This window comes from Mastomys coucha, unplaced genomic scaffold (assembly GCF_008632895.1).
Source record: "Mastomys coucha isolate ucsf_1 unplaced genomic scaffold, UCSF_Mcou_1 pScaffold2, whole genome shotgun sequence".
Classification (NCBI taxonomy): domain Eukaryota; kingdom Metazoa; phylum Chordata; class Mammalia; order Rodentia; family Muridae; genus Mastomys; species Mastomys coucha.
The window spans coordinates 4,937,775-4,961,477 of record NW_022196902.1 but is presented as its reverse complement, the minus strand read 5'-3'; the positions used below and the strand labels follow the sequence as shown (position 1 = coordinate 4,961,477).

General features: G+C 39.3%; 1 protein-coding gene across 9 annotated transcripts in view; it reads left to right on the top strand.

The window, feature by feature from the left end:
- Nucleotides 1-23,703, top strand: part of Utrn (utrophin) — a 509,106-nt gene that overhangs the window by 213,546 nt on the left and 271,857 nt on the right. For all 9 annotated transcript variants that reach the window (XM_031380393.1, XM_031380398.1, XM_031380394.1 and 6 more), the window contains 5 exons: nucleotides 2,157-2,232; nucleotides 7,480-7,685; nucleotides 10,062-10,179; nucleotides 14,214-14,419; nucleotides 16,668-16,822. In XM_031380393.1, coding sequence (XP_031236253.1) covers nucleotides 2,157-2,232; nucleotides 7,480-7,685; nucleotides 10,062-10,179; nucleotides 14,214-14,419; nucleotides 16,668-16,822 — 761 coding nt within the window. The remainder of the gene's footprint in view (nucleotides 1-2,156; nucleotides 2,233-7,479; nucleotides 7,686-10,061; nucleotides 10,180-14,213; nucleotides 14,420-16,667; nucleotides 16,823-23,703) is intronic.

The window sequence follows — 23,703 nt, the reverse complement described above, 5'->3', positions numbered from 1 at the left end:
GACTCTACCATTGGATATTCAATGTCTCTGCTTTGAGAGCTAATAGATGTCTCAACCCTTAGAAATTGAACTCCTGATTTCTATCTTTTCTTTGGGCCTTCATGTATATCTTATTCCTCAGTTAGTGGCACATATGTCTCTATTATTGCCTAAATCAGAAATCCTGAATCATTAAAATGGCACATAAATTATATATGTGAATTATAACTCAATAAAGAGACATTTCTTCCTTTTCTTATACACTCACACACCCACATCCAGACATCCCCACCCCAGATAGACACATACATCTCTCGCTCCAATTCTTTGACATCCCTGTCATTGGCTTTTTTCATGTACTTGATGGATGGTTTGAAGGATAAGTGGACAGCTACATGTGATAAGGCAGACGAGGGCAAATTGTTGATGTGTAGATATTGGTTGTCAATGAATGTTTCTGCACAATTATTTCAGTTTTCTTTATGTTAGAAAAATAGTAGCATAAATTAGATTTTATTTCATTACTATGTATTCCTTGTCCCAAGCCATAATCATCTCTGGGAAAGCCCTCTGCCCTGGTCTCTTCTGCCACCCTTTCTCATTGTCACAGCACAGCAGCCAAAGCTTTGTTAAGATGTAAGTGAGATCCGGTAACTCTCTGAACAATGTCCACTAGTGATTTTCCGTCTTACTGAGAGTAAAAGCCAATTGTCTTTCCTGTGATTTATCAGGCCTCTCACAGACTGCCTTGCTGCTATCTCTGAGTTCATCTGCTGCTCTCTCTTCTGCCCTCCACTCTGGACGTATTGGCTCCCATGTCACTTGCCAAATCCATTTGTATGTATTCATCCAGAGCATACATTTTTTTATGGAACACAGAGGGTTTCAGTTGGTATTATAGATGAAAGGATATTGTGGTCAGTTGGGGAACATCGTGATAGGCAACATTGATGCTTCTACTACTGCAGGAATTAAATTAAAATAGATTTTAGTATTGTCCACTTTGGGTAAGTATAACATCTAGGACAAAGCAATGCCTTTTGTGTGGGGAGTCTTATACATGTTAGGAACTGCTACTCTGGAATATTTTACTCATTCAATTCTTTTATACACTTAGCACTACTTTTATACACTACATCCCTGGTTCATGTAAAGCACCATTTTAAGGATGAGGAATATAGGGAAAATGATATTTCTTATCACCCAGTGGGTTTGATATGGTTAAGACAAAGAGACCCACAATTAAAAATTGGAAGTGAGGAACATTCAGGGGACACTTCGCATACTTTAGAGTAACCAAGGTAAGGCCTGTGGGAGAAGATCTTATCTAGCCTAAGTTATAAAATTAAGTACTGCTTAGGTGAGGGATGAAGGAACATGTTTTATACAGGGGAAATACAGCAAGTGGAAGGCTCTAGAGGACACACAATGAGTGAAGTGTATCTGTGTTCTACAATAGACTTAAACCTAAAACAGTCACCCGAGAGATACCTTCAGAGACCAGATCCTGGTACATCGACCAAGTGTGCTACTCTATGGAATTTGGGCTCCATCTTGTGAGGAATACACTACTTTGAAGGAAATGGACAGCTATTGTTTATTTATAAACAGACTTGGGTTAGAAAGGCCCCATAGCTATACTGCAGGGAAGGATGGATCAGTGTATGAAACAATCAGGCAAGAGTTTCAAGAGAAGCTTACAAAAGGCAGTTTTCGGGAAGATAGAAATCACGAATGAGGTTTAGATGTGTCTGAATATCTGTTTGACAGAAAAGTGAGTGGGAGATATATCATTGGGGGAGTTCTTTAGCCTCTGCAAACTCCATATAGGAAATGAAGAGTTAAAAAGGATCAAAGGTTTATCCTGCACAGCGATGACATTTGACAAATGGTGACGGAAACTTAGAGAGGCAGGAAGGTCAGGCTCACTGGGTAGTTACAAGATTGGTGTTGTGAGGGGAGTGGGTAGCATCCGTGGTGCAAATGAGTCACCACATGAGGACCAGTTGGCATTCTTGTGCTTAATGTTAGGGGAGGTAAGGTCTCCAGTAATGTTACAGTGGATAGTGAAGGTGGGGACTGAAAGAAAATGGACTGAGCTGTCATTTAGAAGAGCGGCTGTCTTTCAAAGATGCAATCATCTTTATTTTCCCTATGTATTTGGCTTAATGCTACAGGTATGCAGAGAAGTGCCTGGCTTACTGAAGACACGCACCCAAGATTCCTGCTCTGTCCCACAGGCGAGGATTGCTGGTAAGAAAGCATTTGCTCTTTAGGAGTTATTTTTATCAACACAGAATATCCTATTAGAAGAACTTACTGAGAAATATCACACAATTGCTGTTCATAATCTGAATTCAGCCTGTCTGGATGCTCAGCATGGGGAAGAGTTGTTGTTCTCCAGGTCAAAGATGTGCCTGGATGGCCCTGGGTGCTGTTGGAGGAAGGAGAGAGGCTAGTCGGAAAATACTAAGTTAATGTAATGGACAGATGCACCTTTTCAAGTCATCGGGTGTATCCTGCCATGAAAACACATGTTTAGTGTGTATAATTTGGTCCTGATCATGGGACTTGGATCATCTCCCAGGAAGCCATGCACTAGAAAATATTATTCCCTTAGTTGTGTGTTTTCCTCATGATTCCTGTTTATTTCCTTTTGTTTCTGTCCCATGTAGGTCATAAAGCCACTGTCACTAGGGCCTTGTTCACTCTCCTACCCACCATGCTCTGTTTGCCATCTGTAGTCCTCAGCTGTGACTAACTCCAGCTACCACTTCTCTTTGTCAGCTGAGGCTGGAGGCTGGGACTTCTCACTGTTGTTCACTGCCCCCCACATCTCTCCCTACTCTCCTTCAACTCCACCTCTCACCTGCCGCCTCCTACCTGGGGTCACCTTGTCTATTTCCACCTCTTCTTCTCTTCTTCATTATCTTCTTCTTTTTCTTCAAAAAAGTGTATATTTCCTTCTTGATATTGCAGGGTTGCTTATGACCCAGTGTGTGTTGTGTTTCTTTCCTCAGCATCTTGCCTTGGAAATCCCTGTGGCCTGATTGGTTTTCTTGGTTTTATCTAGAACAATTGAATTGATATTTGTATCTATGTATCTCTCTCCCCTCCCCTCTCTACCTATCTAGTGTGTGTGTATGCATGCATGTATGTATGTATCTGTCTCTATCTATGTATCTGTCTGTGTATATATGTATGTATATATGTATATATGTATGTATGTATGTATGTATGTATGTATGTATATGTCTGTCTGTCTTCAATTCCATGACCATAAAGAAACAGCTTGCTTCACTAAGTACCGCTGCAGAAGTTTATCTTTTTAAAAACATTTTGACAAAGGAGTAGGAAAAGTTTACGTAGATCCTTAAATTATAAAAGACCAGCAGTCAATCCACTTTATATTAGGTTTGCAGTTTCTTTTCCTTAAGACAACTATCCATAAAACAGATGTGAGACCTGAAGCCAATTTCAGTGTGACTTTCCTTCTACACAAGGGTTTTTTAAAAACTATTCATCAAATACAAGATGTAAAAATTTAAATTAATAATTTTAAATTTTAAGTAAAAAATTTTAAGTGTAAAAAATTATGAAATTATGACTTTGTGTGTGTTTGTACATGAGTGTAAGTGCCTGAAGAGGTCAGATCCATTGGAACTGGAGTAGTGGCCAATTGTGAACTATCCCACATAGATGTTGGGAACTGAATTTAGGTCCGTAGCAAGAGCAATATGTGCTTTTAACTGCTGAGCCATCTCTCCAGCCCTTACACAACGTTTTAGTTTGATATTTTTCTTTTAAATTCATATTAAAAGTAAAATGATCTATTTTTAAAATAAATAATTCAAGGACATTTAGTGCATTGACGGTGTTGTACAAGCTTCACCTCTATGTAGCACCAAAATATTTCCATTCTGAAGCTAGAGTTCTTGTTCCTGAGTAGCTTCTCACTACACCTGCCTCCGAGCTCGTGATTCTCAGCCTCTAGTATCCATCAGTGTTCATGCCAGTCGTGTCTGTGGATTGGTTCCATTTCTCAGCCTCCAGTACCCCTCAGTGTGCATGCCAGCCATGCCTCTGGATTGGCCCATCTTGAATATCTCGTATAAATGGGGTCACACAATGTTTCTTTCATTTAGCATAGGGAACTTCAAAATTGTTGTTTACCCGTATGTTTAAAAATGACAGTACCAAATCTGTTATGCTTTTAAAATATATAGTTTTATTTTTTTATTTTATTATTTATTTTATGTGTATGAGTACACTGTAGCTGTATAGATGGCCGTGAGCTATCATGTGTGTGGCTGCTGGGAATTGAACTCAGGACCTCTGCCAGCCCCACTTACTCTGGCCCGCTCGCTACGGCCCCCGCTAATTCATTGTAGCTGTCTTCAGACGTACCAGAGAGGGCATCTGATCTCATTATGGGTGGTTGTGAGCCACTATGTGGTTGCTGGGATCCGAACTCAGAACTTTTGGAAGAGCAATGAGTGCTCTTACCTGCTGAGCCATCTCGCTGGCCCAATATGTAGTTTTATAATATTAAAATCTACTATGTTTCAAGATGTAAGATGAAAGATGAAATGCAAGATGAAGATGTATGCAAGATGAAAATGAAAGGAGTGACATTGTTTTGTCCTTTTACAACCTAAGTACCTGGTGTTGCAGATGACCTCTACCTTCTCATTCATGTTCTGTAATGATAGTGTAGGTGACGTGCTATTATATACCTGGGAGGGCATTTAAAGCAAGTAACTATGCTGGTGGTAGTGGTGCTGCTGCTGCTGGTGGTATTACCAGCATCCACATATCTTGGAAGGGGTACAAGGAGGCCAGTACTTGCCAGCTGTCACTTTGTCAACCTGTGGCTACAAAGCATTTTGCTTTAATTTGTACTTTCTCTTTCATGTTTCATGTTGAACTGCTGTCCTTGTTATCTGGGTAGGAGGTTATCTGTCGCCTCATCCTGAGCGTTAAAGAATAAAAGTATTTTGCTCACTAATTAAACTCACGTGCATAGCAATCACCTCCTTTCTTAGTCTTTCAGAGATTTTTAATGGACTGGTCTCTGGTGCTTTTCTTAGAAGCTTAGAACTTTAGTGGTGCATTAACAAGTTTGCCTGTCTTTGTGTTGTGTTCTCGACTCATAAAGATATTCTTTTACATCTTAATCTGATAATTGTAGTTTTCACCCTTCATGCCTTTGTCTCCAAGTGGCTAATTTTCCTTGATGCGCTTGAGGTCAGATTCTGTGGCAGGCATCATCTCAACACGCTAGCTGTCAGGCAGCACTGTTTACAGGCTAGTGAAGTCTTCGGCATCCTTCTGTCATGTCATTTCCCTGTGAGGCTTCTTTCTTCCCATGCCTCGTGTTTTTTCTCTCTTGGTCATCTGTTTGAATGTCTGAGTTTATTATTTTGGGATATAGTTATCGTTGTCGAAACTGTAACTCAATAGCCGGTAGGGCATATCTCCGTACACAAATATTTTCATAAGCATTTTTGGAAGGAGAGGAGGGCACCTTTCTTTCTTACTGAACAACTAGAAATTTGTATCTGTGATATTGCTAAGCTGCATGCATATCTGTTGGGGTTTTTACTAGAATTGTACTGAATTTATACTAAGTGCCAGGTAGATTTAGTTTTTGTCTTAACTACATCTTATATTGAAACCAACTGTTTACTTCTCTTAAAAACAAAAACAAAACTAAGAACAAAATCTAAACCCAAACCAAGGTACTGGAGGGGTGGCTTAGTGTCTAATACTATTAGCTGCTTTTCCAGAAGACCCAGGGTTGATCCCCAGCGCACACATGGCCGCTTACACCCACCTTTCTGGGGATTGGGTGGCCTCTTCTGGCCCCTGTGGGCATCAGGCATGCACATATGAGTATATATATCCAGACAAAACACTCATATATGTAACAGAAGTAAAAACAAGTACAAAACAAAGAGAAAGAAAATGTTTATCAAGTCTTTGGAGAAAACAAGAATTTATTTTAAAACCTTTGGGAGAGCATGTGAGATCTTTCTGCCCGCTGTGCAGGAGAGGGCAGATTCCTCTGACAAAAGGAGTAATTAAAATCAAATAAATAAATAAAAATAAAATAAAAATAATAAATCAAATAAAGAATAAATCAAATAATAAATAAGAACAATAATAAATTAAATAATAAGCAATAATAAATAAAATAAACATAATAAATAAAGCAAAACCCTAGGAGGGCACTCCCTCTCAGAAAGATTAATAAATTTGGTTTCCTCAAGTTTGTTAAGATATAAGTAATTTCAAAGTAAAAGGACTTAGGGAGGAGGAGAAAGAGGAGAGGAGGATATACTCATTGAAAAAATAAAATAGAAGAAAGCAAATAGCCCAGACAGTAGCATTGCTTTGATCTTGGAGGCAAGGGATTATCTTTCATCCAAATTGATAAGGAAGTAGATTCCAAACAAGCAAAAACCAAACCAAAACTCACAGATACTAAATATACCACATTTAGTTCAGAAGCATGAAAACACCTTTATTAGTAATAAATCTATTACAATAATGGAAGCAGGTTTGGACCAAGATGGAGCTCTGTTGATGGAGATGCAAGGTGTTTAGCTAGTTGTCAGATATGTGAATTCCATTTGGCAAGGAGATTAAATACTCGAATTTAAAAATGTTGTCAGATCCAGTGATTTCTCTTTGGGAAATCTCTGCTAAATTGGAGATTGGAAATGTGAAAAATGCTATACACAAAAAGATTTTCTCTTTAAGCTCTTCGGTAAAGAATGGATTTCAGAATTCTACGTGTACATCTCAATGTGTGGCTGAAGGAAAGGGTGTTGTAAAAGTCAGTGACTATTTGTGTAATTTCTTATATAGATCTTCACATTATGGTTAGCTAAGAATGAGATATGCAGTCCAGGTGTGCTAGTGTGGGTTTTTAATCCTAGAACATCGGAGGCAGAGAAAAGTGGATCTCTATGAGTTTGAGGTCAGCCCAGTCTACATAGGGAAGTCTAGGCCAGCTAGGGCTACACTTTGAGACCCTGTGTCTCAGAGAGTATGTGAAGGAGACAGAAGCAAAGAGACAGGAGATAAAATAAAACGTGAATATGCTGTAAAGTTAAGTGAAAAGAACAGAAAAATTAGGAATAAATTTGCTTTATAATTAAGGTATCCTGACTCAATGAAATAATGCTTCTAATTTTATCAGTGTGTGTGTGTGTGTGTGTGTGTGTGTGTGTGTGTGCTTTGTTTACTGCTTTATTTTTTGTGTTAATGTTGATTATATGTGAATTATTGATTGCATGGAATTTTGAGAGAGCCATCTTGTATTGGATCTATGGCTATTAAATACATGTGGTTACTTCAATCCCTGCCATTTCAACATAAAAATAACTTCCTAGAGAAATGGAATTTTACTTAAATACACATATGCACATGCCCTCACTACGTATCTTAACCATTGCATCCTGTTGATTATTGTCGAAACATCTCTTGTTTCAGCTCATCACAGCGTCCAAAAGGTGGTGCTAGTAACCTCTGGATCGGATGCTCCTGTGCGTGGCCCGGAGATCTCCGTTCCTGCTGATTTGGATAAAACCATCACAGAACTGGCTGACTGGCTGGTATTGATCGACCAAATGCTGAAGTCCAACATTGTCACTGTGGGGGACGTGAAAGAGATCAATAAGACAGTTTCCCGGATGAAAGTAGGTGCAGAATGCAAAGGCTTGCCAGGGCAGTACCCTCTCCTTGGGTCTCCATTGTTTATCCTAAATTTAGAGAAAACCCGCTTTACAATATTCCTTATCTGCCAGGCAGCCATTCAGCCTTTCTTCTGTTAGCACAGGTTGATCAAATAGAACTGAAGGCTCAGTGTAAACTCTAGCATTGATACTGTACAGCTGGACACCACATAACTGTAATGTTATCTTTCAGTGGAAAGATATATGCTCAATGCAATATAGAATAATTTCTAAGACTATGTTTCATTTTAGATTTCATAATGAGTTCATTTGACTTCTGACCTTAGAAATGAATGTCTTCTGATGATATATGTATTTTTTTCTCTTATAGAATATAGACTACCAAGTAGCAACCTTTTTCCAATTCGTTTTCCATGCTTACTATGTCCTAGGCTGTAGCTTATCTGTTATAGAGTAATATTGAAAATCTTTTCGATAGAAATGAATAATAAAATAACAGCTATTGCTAGCATCTATTAAGTGCTTAATGTGTGTTGAACATCTTACTTTCACATGTATTGTCTTACTTATATCATAACAATCTGGTATGGTAAGTGCCAATTGTCCCCATAGTACCAAGAACTTCGAAACCAGTGGTTCTCAACCTAGGGCTTGACCCTTTTGGGGTTGTCTAATACCACTGAAAAACAATATATTACAATTCAAATTATGACAGCTAAATTACAGGTTTGAAGTAGCAACAAAAATAATTTTATGGCTGGCGGGGGTGGGGGCACGGTTCACCACAACCCGAGGAACTCTATCTAAGTGTCGCAGCACTAGAAAGGTTGAGAACTGTTGTTTTACGAGGTTAAGGAGGTGGGCACATCAAGCAGATGGTTTTCTCTGACAAAATACTTTCTAATAAATGTCCCAGGGGAGTGTCAGCCACATGTTAGAGAATACAGACTAAGGAGGGGGCTGCTTCAGTAGCCATGGGAACAGGAGGTGGGATTATGAGATATAAAGTGAATACCATTCTATTGTAGGGGACAGGAGGTAGGGGTTTGGAGTTGATTAAAAAAAGAAACTTAGGGTCAACATTTGTGCAAGAAGTGTTTTTTTTTGTTTGTTTTTTGTTTTTGTTTTTTTGTTTTTTTGTTTTTTGTTTTTGTTTTTTTTTTTTTTAGAAAAGGTAACTTAGTTCTTTGAGAAGGGACGTGCAAAGCTGTGCCCAGTTCTGTGGACTTAAGAGTCTATAAGCAGTTGGCAAGCATGATCTGCTGTTTCTTTTTGGTTTCTGAATCGTGGCTGGGGACTGTTGATAACAATGCTTTGCTTTAGTAGAAGATGAGGATGGCAGAGGCAAGAGATGCTTGAATCAGGGAAAGAGCCCTTGGTGAGGGGCTGAAACAACGCTGTTTCCATTAGAGGACATAGAGGAAGGAGGAGGAGGAGAATTGGAGCACAAATGACCATTTGAGGGATTTAGTTTTGAGTCTGCTGTGCAGAGGGAAGAGAATCAGCAGCATTCACTGAAGCTCTGGGGTCTAGAACTGGAGTAGGAGTCATTTAATTGGAAATACTTATTCCTGTAGGAGTGATTGAGGTCTAGAGAAGTAGTTTACCCGCAGGGAGCCGGCTGGACAAATCTTTTGACAAACTGTTTGTACCAACTGTGAATTGTGTTTTCTAACTCTTTTCGTATTTATTGGTTCTAGAATTAGGAGAGACTCTTCCTGGAATTCTTAGCCCTCACTGTATTTATCAGCTAAGGCATGTAGTCCATAAAAAAGGGTGGTTTTATTAAGTTGATTCATTTGCAGTTACTGTAATTATTGCTTTCCTAATACGCCGTTTTCATCTTTCTATGCCACTGGTTCTCAAACTTCCTCATGATGGGCCCCTTTAATCCAGTTCCATCCATAACATCACTTTGGTTGCTACTTCATAACTGTAGTTTTGCTACTATTATAAATTGTAATGTAAATATGTTGGGAGATGGAGGCTTGCCAAAGGAGTTGCAAGCTACAGGTTGAGAACCATGATTCTAGGGGATCCGCATATGCGTTCATATCTGATATACAACAGGTTCCCAGGAGTCAGTAGCAATGATTGCTAATGTCTTTGGAGCATTTATAGTGAGAGTTCCTTGATTTAATTTCTTTAAATTTGATGTAACTGAGCTGCTGGGGGAGCCATGGAGAAGGCAGATGTCATTCCTGGTTATGGAAGACCTGAGATTTGAACCTAAGGCCCCTGACTCCAAATCACATGCTTTCTCTCTGCTACATGGATGGTGTCTCATTGCCCCTCAGGGGAAGAAAAGACACCTACTACATAGTTGGAGCTTGTCTGCTTGTCTTATGATGCATTAATCCCCTTTGATCTTGTCTGCAGATCACCAAGGCTGATTTAGAACAGCGCCATCCTCAGCTTGACTTTGTATTTACGTTGGCCCAAAATTTGAAAAACAAAGCTTCCAGTTCAGATGTGAGAACAGCAATCACAGAAAAATGTAAGTTTAAAAAAAATGCCCTTTATATTATCAGCTACTTTCCTTAACATTTGGAAATATGTCTTCAGGGATTGTTCTACTAGAAATAAATGTTATTTGGTAATTGGTACTCTTCTTTTAAAAGAAAATATTTTCTCTTTTTTTTTCTTCAATTTTTTGACAGCTTCTTCATACCTATCTATCCCTTTCATCTGAACTCTTATACATTTAATTTTTTTCTCTTATGTTAGGATTTTTTTTTCTATTTTTTTTCCTTCTGAGACAGGGTTTCTCTGTGTAACAGAGCCATGGCCTGGAACTTGCTTTGTAGAACAGTTTGGCCTGGAAGTCACAAATATCTGCCTGTCTCTACCTCCAAGTGCTGGGATTAAGGGCATACACTACCATGTCTGGCCAATATTGGGATATTTTTTAAGGCATCAAGTGGAATAAAGCTAGTCAAGCTCATAGTCACATAAATCCATTCTGCCACTGTGCCTTACTCACTGAAACTAGCTGTCACCATCTCTTTTAAACGTTCGTGAGAATTCACTCCATACATGCTTTGTGATCGGCCCTCATGTGGGGATACCTCATTTAAAAAGAAAATTAAACAGTCGATAAAAGAACGGATGAGACATTAACAAACTAGTGTTCCTGTTTGGAGTTAATGTTGGAGCTGAGGATCCCATGTCTGTGTCACACACGGAACCAAGTCTAGATTCTCAACAATGGTGTCTGGTGTCTTTCTCCTCAGCCCCTGTCCCCTGCAGACCTGGCCTGCTCCGGATCCCTGTTCAAAGCCCCTGACATTTCCAGCCATTTATTTTTGTTCATACTCTCCCCCCAACTCCACTTTTGTTCTTCTCCTGGGGTGAGATTACTCAGCAGCTAAAGTGTCACCCCCTCTGTGAATCTTTCCCACCCACATATGTTCCCTGGTGGACTGCATTTTCTATCTTTAGTTTTTGCTACAGCCTCCTTCCCCATCAGTTTCCCCTAGATCTCTTAGCTACTTTAATCTTCTTTCCCATGCACAGACTGTGCATACTCACCTTTCTGGCCTCTGGTCCTCCCACTAGGCAGATTGTGAAGGACTCAGTTATACATGTGAGAATGTAAACTGGGCAAATAAAGTTGAATTTTTCTTGATGGAGGGCATTCAGCTTTAGGCATAATAGATGTGTTTGGCTTTCAAAACAAATGGAGCGAAGTGGTTCCTGAAGGAGACAGCTGTGGACTTTGAATGATGGATGGCATTGACTTATTGCTACTCAAACAGCCACTTTCCTTCAATCTTCCTGACTTTGATAATTGATCGACTATGGATCTTTTGTGATGGAGCACTCTGATATGAGGGAGCACTCTGGAGTCATCTTTCCTCCCTCTCTTGGTGGGATATCTCTGTTCCCAGCACCAAACCATTTCAAGCCACATTTCATTTTTCTTTCTGATCATCTCATTTTAATAGATTTTTTTTTTTGTCTTGGGCAAGTGGGGTGCTTTCTAACATCACTATATCAAGCTTAGACAGTGTTGGTGATGGAGCCTAGGGTCTTCTGCGTGCTAGGAAAGTACTCTTGGCTGAGCTACAACCCTAACACACGTGTGTGCTCCCTCGCTCTGTCTCTCTGTCTCTCCATCTCTCTTTCTGTCTCTCTCCTTACCTCCTTCTATTCCTCTCTTCCTCCTTCCCCCCTTTTCTTCCTCCTCCCTCTCCCTCCCCACATCTCTCTGACAACAGGGTTTCTATCTCCTGAATATCGTCCCTCCCCACTTACTTCTATCTCTGGTCTCTGTCTTCTCCTCCTCTTTCTCTCCGCATCCTCCCCACTCCACAACTAAGTAATCTTCATCATTATTGCATGCAAAGAGCCCTTAGCAGCTCCTGTGGCACTAGTAGTAAAATGTTTATCATTTATAATGAATAGGATAATTTGTTTCTTTTTCATGATAAACCAATGATACTTGCTGTCACTTGACACTTCAGGTTGTCCTTGTGCAAATCAATGAATTGTATCAGTAGTAAAACTGGCCATAAGTACTTAGCTGAGAATTAGACTATCATGTAGTTTTGTCTTTTTTTCCCTTGAGTTAAAACTTTCAGCAATTTAAAATAATATACAGTAGCGAATCTCAATGGACACTTTTTAAAAATTATAACTCACCGGGCAATGGTGGCGCATGCCTTTAATCCCAGCACTTGGGAGGCAGAGGCAGGCAAATTTCTGAGTTCGAGGCCAGCCTGGTCTACAGACTGAGTTCTAGGACAGCCAGGGCTGCACAGAGAAACCCTGTCTCAAAAAAACCAAAAAAAAATAAAAAAAATAAAAATTATAACTCACTGAGCAGTTCAATGGCGTTTATGACGTGCCAGTCCCTCAGACTTCTGTAAAACTCTAAGTCGATAGTTTCATGATTTACAATGACCAAATGTAATCCTGAGAATTTTACCAGAATGTTTTGTTGTAACTAAACCCAATCGTTTCAGTTTTCAAAAACTGTATGTGTGTGTGTTTTGCCTGCTTATAAGTCTGTATAGTACGTAAATATGTGCACCATGTGTATGCTGGTGCCCACAGGGCACAGATTAGGGCATTCTATCTCCTAGAACTGGAGTAACAATGGCTGTGAGCTTCCATGTTAGTGCTGGGGCCTGAACCTGAGCCTTCTGCAGGAGCCGCAACTCCAGGTTCCCGGCAGGAGTTTTGTCTTGTAGTTAATTTCTTGGACTTGTTCTTATGTACCCTTGAAGTTGTACAGCACTCAGAATATCACTGAGCCTTGAGTTTGCCATTCATGGGCTGATATGTAGAACTATTATTATTTACTGATATTTCAGCCCAAAACCATGAGCTTTCCTTGTGATAATGAACCAAAGTTTAAATTTCGATAGGTCTCTCTCTTTTTTTTAAATCCATGGTTTAAAAATAAATATAAAACAAAGGGGAGAAGATAATGTTACGGAGGGAAAAGAGAGAGGGTAAAGATAAGAGACAGAGAAAGCAGGACTGAGAGAAAGGAGAAATAGTGCAGGCACGGAGGGTAAAAAGGCAGCAGGAAATTTCATGACTGTGGACGCATAGTTACACAGAACTTTCAATTTCTTTATTCTCAGTATTTCTGTTGAACTTGAACATGTAAGATGTTGCCTGTCAGATAGGCCTCACACTAGACGAGAGCAAATGTGAAAAGTGCTCCTTGCCTGAGGGACTGCCTTTGTTAGGCGGAAGGAGACTGCATCTTTTTGTTAAAGTCCTATCCTAGACTGCCATTATGTGTCATTGTCAAGCCAGGTTCAGTGAAATACAGAAACTAGGGAATTGTCTTTTTTTATATCAATTTAGTAGATATTTCTGTTATTAGATGACTAGTGTATTTAACATGGACCGTATTCAGGTTTCCCTTGTCCAGGAACAGTTTTAGAGATATACGTGGTGAGGTGGCCCAGTCCTGGATGTAAACTGAGACACTTGGGACACCAAGTAAGTGCAAGGGGGTGTTGCAAGTTCAAGGCTAGTCTGGAGAACACGGGAAGGACTGACTTACGTAAATAAAGCAATTTAGAAGAGCCATGTATGTAGCTCAGGGGTAAAGTGGTTACTTGGCATGTGAAATGCTCCAGCTCTGAGCCCAGTACTGAAGGAAGAAAACGTGGCGAGCTGGGCATAGTAGTATAGGCTGATAATCTCAGTATCCAGGAAGCTGAGCCAATAGAATCTCAAGTAGGACCCAGCATGGGTTACAAAACCCTGTCTACATTAACTATATTTATACAATAGTGTGATGTGTAGTATATTTTGCTACACAGTGTACATATGTGCAAGCCATTTCTCTAACCCCATATGTATTATATAGTATTACTAACTATAAAATCTATAATAATACATTATACTGTGTACATAATATTATGGCAGGTGCACAGAGCTCCTTTAAGATGTATTTATCATCTTTCACTCTTTCTGTTTCTTGATCTGTTTACGACATATTTAGGACCGGGTCTTTTTCTTCCCTGGCAGTCACTTTAAAGGGTTTCTTTTTACTCCCACTCCCAGTGGAAAAGCTGAAGACCCAGTGGGAGAGTACCCAGCATGGTGTGGAGCTGCGGCGGCAGCAGTTGGAGGACATGGTTGTGGACAGTCTGCAGTGGGACGACCACAGGGAAGAGACCGAAGAGCTCATGAGAAAATACGAGGCTCGCTTCTACATGCTTCAGCAGGCCCGCCGGGACCCACTTAGCAAACAAGTTTCTGATTATCAAGTAAGGCACATTGGCTAGTTTTTGGTGCAGTCATTTGGTGGATTTACTTGTTTTATATTGTTAACTATAATTAGGGGCTCTCACGTTTTCCCAAGTCCTTAGACATACATGTTGAAATTTATGGGGATTTAATCACAGGGCTTTTGTTATTTTGGGAGGATGTCTAAAGACATAATGAGCAGGGACCTGCACGTGTGTGAGCGGAGATATAGATAGCTCCTCATTTGTCGACCCCTTTGCTGTCTTGGGAGATTATTTTAATGTATAAAATCTCTCGAGACTTCCATTTGAGTACTTCTGTAGTGTGCAAGCCAGGTCATACATCAGTGTCGTTTCTCTAATTCTATGTTTATCAGTGGCAACACTTTTCATGACCGATTTCATTGTAGTGTTGAGCGTATTGAACACTTAAGGTTTAAAGTGTGTTATTTAAAAATTCCTTCTGTAGTCATAGAAATTTTCTTGTGTTGGACGTGTGGTTACACTTGTATTTGGCCTTCTGATTGCCTGAGATGAAAATGTACATTTAGGAAGAGTAATCTAGAAAAATGTGGGAAGAAAATTGAAAACCTGCAAGTAATGTCTTAAAGTCTCTGCACAGGAGGACTTCTCATGGGTATCGTTTAAGATCCATCTGGCCAAGTCTACTAGTTTCTGAATTGTCCTATGTGTTTATGATTCTTGTCTACTGCCCCAAAGAAAGTGCACAGCTTTTGTATCCATGACTAGAAGAATCTAATTAAAAATGTTCACTAGTGTTTCCATCTTCATACCCAGAATGCAGTTGGCCTTCCGATCTGTAGCGTCCATTTCTACAGGTTTTAAAATGAACACATATATGGATTTTTTGTTAGCTTGACCTTATCCTGAGACTCCAACAGTCGGACAACTAATTACAAAGCATTGATGTCATTTTAAGCCAGTGCTTCTCAACCTTCCTCATGCTGTGACCCTTTAACTGAGTTCCTTATGTTGTAGTGACCCCCAACCAAATAATTAATTACTGTCCTTGCTACTTCATAACTGAAACTTTGCTATTGTTATGAATAGTAATGTAAATACCTGATATACAAGATGTTTGATATGTGATCCCCATGAAAGGATAGTTTTTCTTCCAAAGGGTCTCGACCCACAGGTTGAGAACCAGTGTTTTAAGTAATGCAATTAACCCACAGGAGACTTAAAGTATACTGGAAGGTTTGCACGGCTCACTGTGCAAACACTATACCATTTCTCTCTAAGGGACGTGCATGAATTTGCTATCCGTGGAGTGGAAAGGTTTGGGGGCAGTCTTAAACAAGTACTGGACACTGATTCTCTGCCGCTCTAATGAACAGTGTGTATGTTCCTTCTGAAGCCTTAAGGTGGATTTTTCTCTCACAATTGCTTCAAAAAATATTACAGACACAGATGACATCAGCTGTCCTCCTTGACTGATTGATAAGTGCCCCTCTCCCCCCAGGGTTGAGAAACTGTGATGGGGATTGTGCCTGTGATGCACTAAGCTTCCTTGTAGGCGTGTAGGTGAATGCTGAACAAATCTTGATTGGTTGCCTGATGCATTCCAGCTGTTATCTTTGTGAATACTCAGACTGACCAGGAGTTAAGGGGCAGAGGATTTCTACCATGATCACCTTCCAATTTGTCTCCAAATGTATACAGAAGAACTCAGTTTATGTTGAGTTCTGTGAGAATTAGATACCCAGCAAAAAGAATGACAGGGCATTCCAGGAATACGAGGGTTTGAGGGAGCCAGAAATCTCAATGGGTGATATTTTACTCTTACCTGCTAGGCACCTGATTCCTCAGGCACTTTCTCTTTTAAACATGTATTTTTTTTTTTTTTTTAATTTTTTTAAAGTATGTGTGTATGTGTGGCATGCATGAGTGCAGTGGCTATAGAGGTCAGAAGAGGTTGCCCACCTTCCGAAACTACCTGGAACTTTGGACTACCACGGTGGAAATGCTCTTTTTTTGGCTACTTCAAGAATTACTTTGGTTCGATTATTTTGGCTTAAACTTGAGAGTTTGTCCTTTTGCTTTCATCTCATGATTTCTGTGTCTAAAATGTGCTAAAACTTTCCAGGAATATGAAGGTTGGGTAGTACTAGTTACTGAGTGGCTATGGGTGGGTAGTACTAGTTACTGAGTGGCCATGGGTAGGTAGTACTAGTTATTGAGTGACCAGAGTTAGGTAGTAATAGTTACTGAGTGACCAATTCTAACTGTGCCTCAACTTATACCTTAGCTATTGCTTCAAGAACTGGGGTCTGGCGATGGTGTCATCATGGCGTTTGATAATGTCCTGCAGAAACTTCTGGAAGAATACAGTAGTGATGACACAAGGAATGTGGAAGAAACCACGGAGTACTTGAAAACGTCCTGGGTCAATCTCAAACAAAGGTAACAAGAAAGCTGGGTGGGAACAAGAGCATCCAACTTCCTTTGCTTTCCATGGAAACAAGCTAAGTAGGCAAATATTAGAAGTGTATTTTATTATTTTTCTACTTTTAAATTCTGATGAACAAAATTCACATCATTACATTTTGTGGAGTGTGTATTTTTATATCTTCTTGAAATTTTAACACTCTATTTTTAAAAATAAACCTTGCTAGTATTATTTTTCAAGTTTTCTTATTTATTTTTCCCATGTCTCTTTGTATTATTTAGAATACATTTTGTAGTTCTGTGGTAGAACACAGACAGTTACAACTATATCAGGCTAATATTAGTGCTACTAATTGTTACTGTAACAGTGTGCGATATCTGGATGGGATATTCTCAACGGTACCTATGGAGAACCTGAGTAAATATCTAACACACAAGTATTCTCATGCTCACCCCTCAGAATCTTCTTCAGTAACTAATTGTTACTGTAACTGACACTATGACCTCTGAAATAATCTCTGTGCCTAGTTTTGGTTAATTTATTATCTTTCCTTTCCATCATTGTCTTATCATTATGTATAGAAAAGCCTGAAACAACATGTGTATTTCTAAGAGAGGATTTCACTCACTTAATCTTGCAGGGTTTGAGAAAGCATAGGCAGGAGCTGGCATTTTTCCAGCTTCTGTCTATGTCCATCCTCATTTAAAGTATTTATACATCATACTGTCAGTGCCTGTATGTAAGGAAAATGATGGCTTCTTTTCTATATTAAGTGCAATTTCCTAAAAATGATGTTGATGCCAAAACATATTTATTTTATAGTTGATAAAATTGCTATCGGAACATTTTATGTTAAAATAATTCCAAAAATTTAATGGTAACTTAACACAGAAGAATTTTTGCCTCTAGATGTGTTTTAAATTGTGTGTGTATGTGCATGTGCATGTGAACATGTGTGTACAGCATGATATGTGCAGGTATGTGCACATGTGTGTGTATATGTTCATGTGTGTATGCATTATGCTCCTGTGTGCATGTGTACATGTGCTCATGAACACATGCATGCTCGTGCATGAGTGTATCCATGGGTGCCACTGTACTTGTATAGAGATCAGAGAATCACTTGTTGGAGTTGGTTCTCTTTATCTACTGCTTATGTTCCAGAACTCTAACTCAGGGCACTAGGCTTGGCAGATTGCACCTTTATGCACCAGACCACTATGTTGGACCTCTAGAGATCATTGTTAGTTGATTCATGGTTCTGAAACGCCATAAAGAAGATTCTGTGGGGTGAGCATGAGAATACTTGTGTGTTAGATACTCACTCAGGTTCTCCATAGCTACCATAACAAACACACAACTTTGCCAAAAGGTAAAGGTAAATGGCTGTGATCTTGGCAGTTTTAGCAGTATAGAGTTCTTAGATCATGCCATGTTGTTTGGGTAGATCTCATAATTAAGATAGGGAGGGAGGTGGATTAAAAACCACAGTGAATGAAGTACTCCTTAAAACTGTTTCATCCAGCCAGGTGGTGGTGGTGCACGCCTTTAATCCCAGCACTTGGGAGGCAGAGGCAGGCGGATTTCTGAGTTCAAGGCCAGCCTGGTCTACAGAGTGAGTTCCAGGACAGCCAGGGCTACACAGAGAAACCCTGTCTCGAAAAACAAAACAAAACAAAAACCTGTTTCATCCATTTCCAGAAATTACATGTGTAAGAAACATGCTTTGGTTTTTTGTTTTTGTTTTTGTTTTTTTGGTTTTTGTTGTTTTTTTTTTTTTTTTTTTTGTAAGCAATTCCAAAAAGTTGAGCACTTACTGAAATGAACTGTCTGCTTTGTTTAGCACCACTGAGGCTTTACTTTGTAAATACTCTAAGACAGTCCATAGCTGCAGTTAAGTTAGATGGAAGAGGCAATTAAAAACAAATTATATTGCAAGGTGACCTCTCATTTATCAATGGAGATAGCCACAGAGCCCCCGTTTTGTTGTAGTGAAAACACATGCTTCACTTATTCTGTTTCTGAGTTGTTTTAGAAATGAGAATTCCTATTAATATTCAGACATGATTTAGGTCATATTTTTCTTTATGCAGTTGGGAAAATACAACAAACCCTTGGCTCACAGAATCCTTCCTGAGTGACAGCTACAGCTTCTATATTGAAACGTGTGTCTTTCAAACCCTAACTATCCTAAATAGACATCTCTTGGGAATATATAAACCATTCCTTACTTTCTTAACAAGGTGTGAGATTATATTAACCTTCTTTTGTGTTTTTGACATTGCTTTTATAAAGATAGACTTTAGACCAATATTTCTCCACTTTTTAAATTATCTTCCACAAGAAGCTTTTAAAACTCCTCCCACTGAAATTTTAATTAATGAATGAATTATGCTGGGGGCAGAGCAGAGTCTTAACTTGCCATGTAGCTCAGAGTGGGATCACACTTGGCTTCTTCCTGCATAATCTTTGAAGCTTTATTAATAATGGAGTATTCTGTGTGTCCGTTTCCAACCTATGTACTTAAGTTTTTTAGTTACCACCATTTAGCTACTCCTTTGAGAACATATGGGCTAGCCTAACACTGTCAAGCTCAGTGAAGATAAAAGTCACACAGAAAGCAAATGACAATTTCTTTAGACCAAAAACTGGTAATGCTATATATGCTCTGAATTCTGAAACATGGAAAACAAACTTAATTGGCTGCTGTCTCCCGTGAGTGTCTGCTGTGGTTTTCCAGTGTGGACCTGAGTGGCTTCTCGTTGTCTCTCACTGTGGTAGGCACTTCCCACAGCTCGCCTGTAATCTGCCCACAGTCTTAAGGGACAGGGGAAGGGTCTTCCTCAGCGTTGCGTTGGTTGTAAATGGAAGCATAGAGGCAGTAGAGAGTTCCCCAGATTTACACGGCTCATCAACAATAGCTGGAATTCGAGGTTTTGCCTTTTTTGCCTACACAGCCAGGCTCTTACTTCCTTTACCAAGAGTTTAATTTTTCTTCTTTGTTATCAGAATGTCAGCTATTGCTGGTGAATGCTCACTCTGTGTACTTGCTTCTCAGATCTGCGATTCTATTTACTGGTGCTTATTTGTACTGTGTATGGAGAACAGATCAGATTAAAGATATGGAAGCTTCCATGAATAGAGCAAGCTCTAGCACATGGCCTCTGTGCCGCTCTGATGCGCCCCTACAGGCCTTTATCATCGCTTCCTCTTACTTCACAGTTGAGCTCTAAATATACATCATTGTCAGCAGAATTGTGCAGAGGTGAAGGGGTATCATACTTGCATATGCAATAATGTTAGTGGCTGTAATTCATAAAGTTTAATATCAGTGTTGAGTGGAGATGTTTGGTATGAATTGAAATTGACCATGCACATTTAATGGTCCTCATTCCCTTATTTACAGTGTATAAATCCCAAACAGCCTTGATAGCCAACAGCTGGTCTTTGATGTGAGCACCTTAATTATAGTCTTCATGCAGTGGGAGCGGCTCTCTCATAGCAGCACAAATATTAGTATGTTTGATTCCTTGCCTAAACCTCCAGGGAGATGATCTGTAGTATGGATACATTCATTTTGAAATGTATAGAAGTTCTTAGATCTTTGTTTTGCATTTTTAATGCCAGTTAATGAATTACTTATTGCAAATTTTGATAGTCAAAATATTTTGCACAAGTTGAGAATTTTTTGTCTGAACTGCTTGGGACAAGAAGTGGTTTGGACTTGGAGACACATAGTGACAGATATAGGAGATGATGCTCAAATGTAAACATGACATTTATTATATTTTAAACATAGTGTGTAAGTTGGGGAATGTAGCATGTGTGAAGCCTTGTACAATATCAGTACTATAATTAATTAACTAATAAAAATTCATATGTATTTTAAACATATAACCAGAAAGCAATTTATATAACATGTTAAGTAGTTTTTGAAAAATGAAACAGAAATTTCCATTGTGGCATCATGATAGTACTGAAATCTTTTTTAGATTTTAGAGCATTTCAGGTGTTGGGGGTTAGTACAATTCAATTTATAGCAATTTATGGAGTGTGGATGCCTGATTTGTATCTGAATGGTTATTTAGCCCTATATTTCCCCTTTGTATAGATAAAATAACATTTTATTTGCATACATATGCATGTCTATGGGTATGGATGTATATTTGTATGAATATGTATAGAAATAGAATTACCTGTTATAAAGGATTATAAGGGAAATCAGATACTGGAACTATATGCTATAGTTTCTCCCAAATCACTAATTAACCATGGACTTTTCCCTTGTCCTATTGCCACATGTGCCTATTTTAAGGCCCTTTCAGGATGGTACAGGCAGAGCAGAAAGCCCCATGTGAACCTTGAGCAAGTTAATTCATCTCACTGGGTCTCAGCATTCCTGATTTTAAAGTAGATCATGGCTGATGGGTAGACGTACTATGAGATCAAAAGTCATATATAAACATTCTTGGTTCCTGTTCTGTGCTCCACAAAAGTTCACCCAAATTTACATCGTTGCTGTCATGTCCTCCTTGTAAGCCATCACAATTTGCAGAGCTTTCTGTGGCTAATATCCAGACTTGTTTGTCATTCAGAGTGGTTTCTACCGATCCTGATGATAAAGTGTTGGATTATCTGCTTTAATGAATGCATTAGAGTCACATTCAGTCTTTATTAGTAGATGAAACTTATTTAAAAATTCCAATTATCTTACTTAGTGAAATCGTAGTACTTGCTTAATTAATGTTGTATTCAAGTGTCTTGTGCTAAAGCACAGACTAACCATCCTGGGAAGAAAAGAATAGAAAACTTTAAGGACTATTGTTTGATTGAGTGCCATGCATACAATTCAAACTGATGAGCGAAATAATTTTATTTTCTTTTGATATAAGACTGTCTTTTTTATTGATACTCATGGACTGAATATAGCTTATATGGCCTGACAGAAGTTTTGTGGCCACTCAAGATTGAGCGTGTGGCCTGGGCATATAGCTCCACTGTAGAAAGCTTGTCTTGCCTGCATGAAGCCCTGGATTCAATTCTCAAATCCTGTATAAATGGGTTATTGCAACAATTGCCTGTTATCCTAGCACTCAAGAGATATGAGCAGTGGGGTCAGGAGTTCAAGGACATCCTCCATTACATAGGGAGTTGAGGCATCCTGGGACATAGGAGAGACTCTGAAATAAATGGACTAAATTTTGTTAGTTCCTGGACCATGGTAGTTTTCACAGTGAATTATGTTGTGTGTCTCTAAGCTTCTGTTTTGTTTTCCTTTCCCTGTCATGTTTGCTTATTGTCTCTGTAGATTAAGCAAAAACCATCTGTTCTTCTTCAGCATGGGCCACTTTTCAGTTTTCACAATACCTTTTAAGAGTGACCCATGAAAGACATTATATCAGGATTACCCCTTCCCTTCGGCTAGGCTCAACCACTGAGCTCATAAAATGAGCAACTATCATGCTCCATCAATGGACATTAATGGACAGTGCAGGTAGCATTTCCTTCTTGCTCATTCACTATTAGCAGATCCAGGGATTTTCGTTTTTCTTCTCGGAGGGCAGTTTCTTTCCTCAATAGTCACCTTTGGTTTTCAGGCTGTTTCTTTTGTTTATGTCATCCACATTGAGAGAAGTATAAAAGTTATACTCTTCTACATTTTTCTGTTGTTATTTAATAGTCCATGTACTGTTTTTCTGCCTTTAATGAAGCACAGCCGTCAAGGCATACTATTGGTATGGTGTGTGGAGAGAAGGTTCCTGTGTTCAGTTTGTGTCAGGCCCCTACAAGCAGACATTTTTCTCACTTTTGCATCAAATAATAGAGAGGACTAGTGGGCACATTCTTTGTCTTTTCCTTCATTTGTTTTTATTCCATTAGTGAATTGATCATTTAATTAAAGAACTATTCATTAACCTCCAACTGTCCAGGCTCCATGAGAGTACTGAAGAATCAACCATAAACATAACTTGTACCTGTGTCCAGAAAGCTTACATTCTATTAAGGGAAAAAGTAGTATGTAAACATGGTATTGAAGAAGTTGGGATAAAGATTAACATAATTGTAGGAGGTTGTTTGGAACCTGTGGGGAGCCGCAGCTGCCACCCTATATATATATTGAACACCTGGTCTACGGCCAGAGCAGAGAGCATTGTGATAAACAAGCCTTAGTTGGAAAAGCTGAGTGCTTCCAGTTTGTGATGGAAGCTGGCATGATTTCCCGCAACCTATTATGTTTTGCCACGTAGATGATGCTGATTGGGACCAGGGAAAGTATTTAACCCGCGAAGGCTGGGGCCTGGGGGAATAGGAGTAAGATGGGGAATAGGAATAAGATAGGGAATAGGAGTAAGATAGAAGAAGTAAGATGTAAGAAGATGTAAGTAGTAAGATGTAAGTAGTAAGATGTAAGTAGTAAGATGTAAGTAGTAAGATGTAAGTAGTAAGATGTAAGTAGTAAGATGTAAGTAGTAAGATGTAAGAAGTAAGAGGTAAAAAGTAAGATTACAAGGTTCCTGAATAAACTGCTTGGAGAAGGGTTCGTGGTCACCTCCTTATTTCTGCTGATCAGTGAGGTGGCGACAAGGGCGGCGACAGGAACCTGTAAATGAAGTCAGCAGTGCAGTGTAAGAATGAGACTTTAAAAACTTAAGTAAATGCTAGAAAGCAAAAACCAGAGGTGATACTTTAGCTACTTCTGGGGATTAAGAAAGAATCAGCTGAAGAATCTTCCAGAATAAATAGTAGCTGTAAAAAATGTGAAGCAGTAGGAATGCATGGGTCTGAGATGTGAGGGGAGGGGAAGGATGCAGTAGGAATGCATGGGCCTGAGATGTGAGGGGAGGGGAAGGATGCAGTAGGAATGCATGGGTCTGAGATGTGAGGGGAGGGGAAG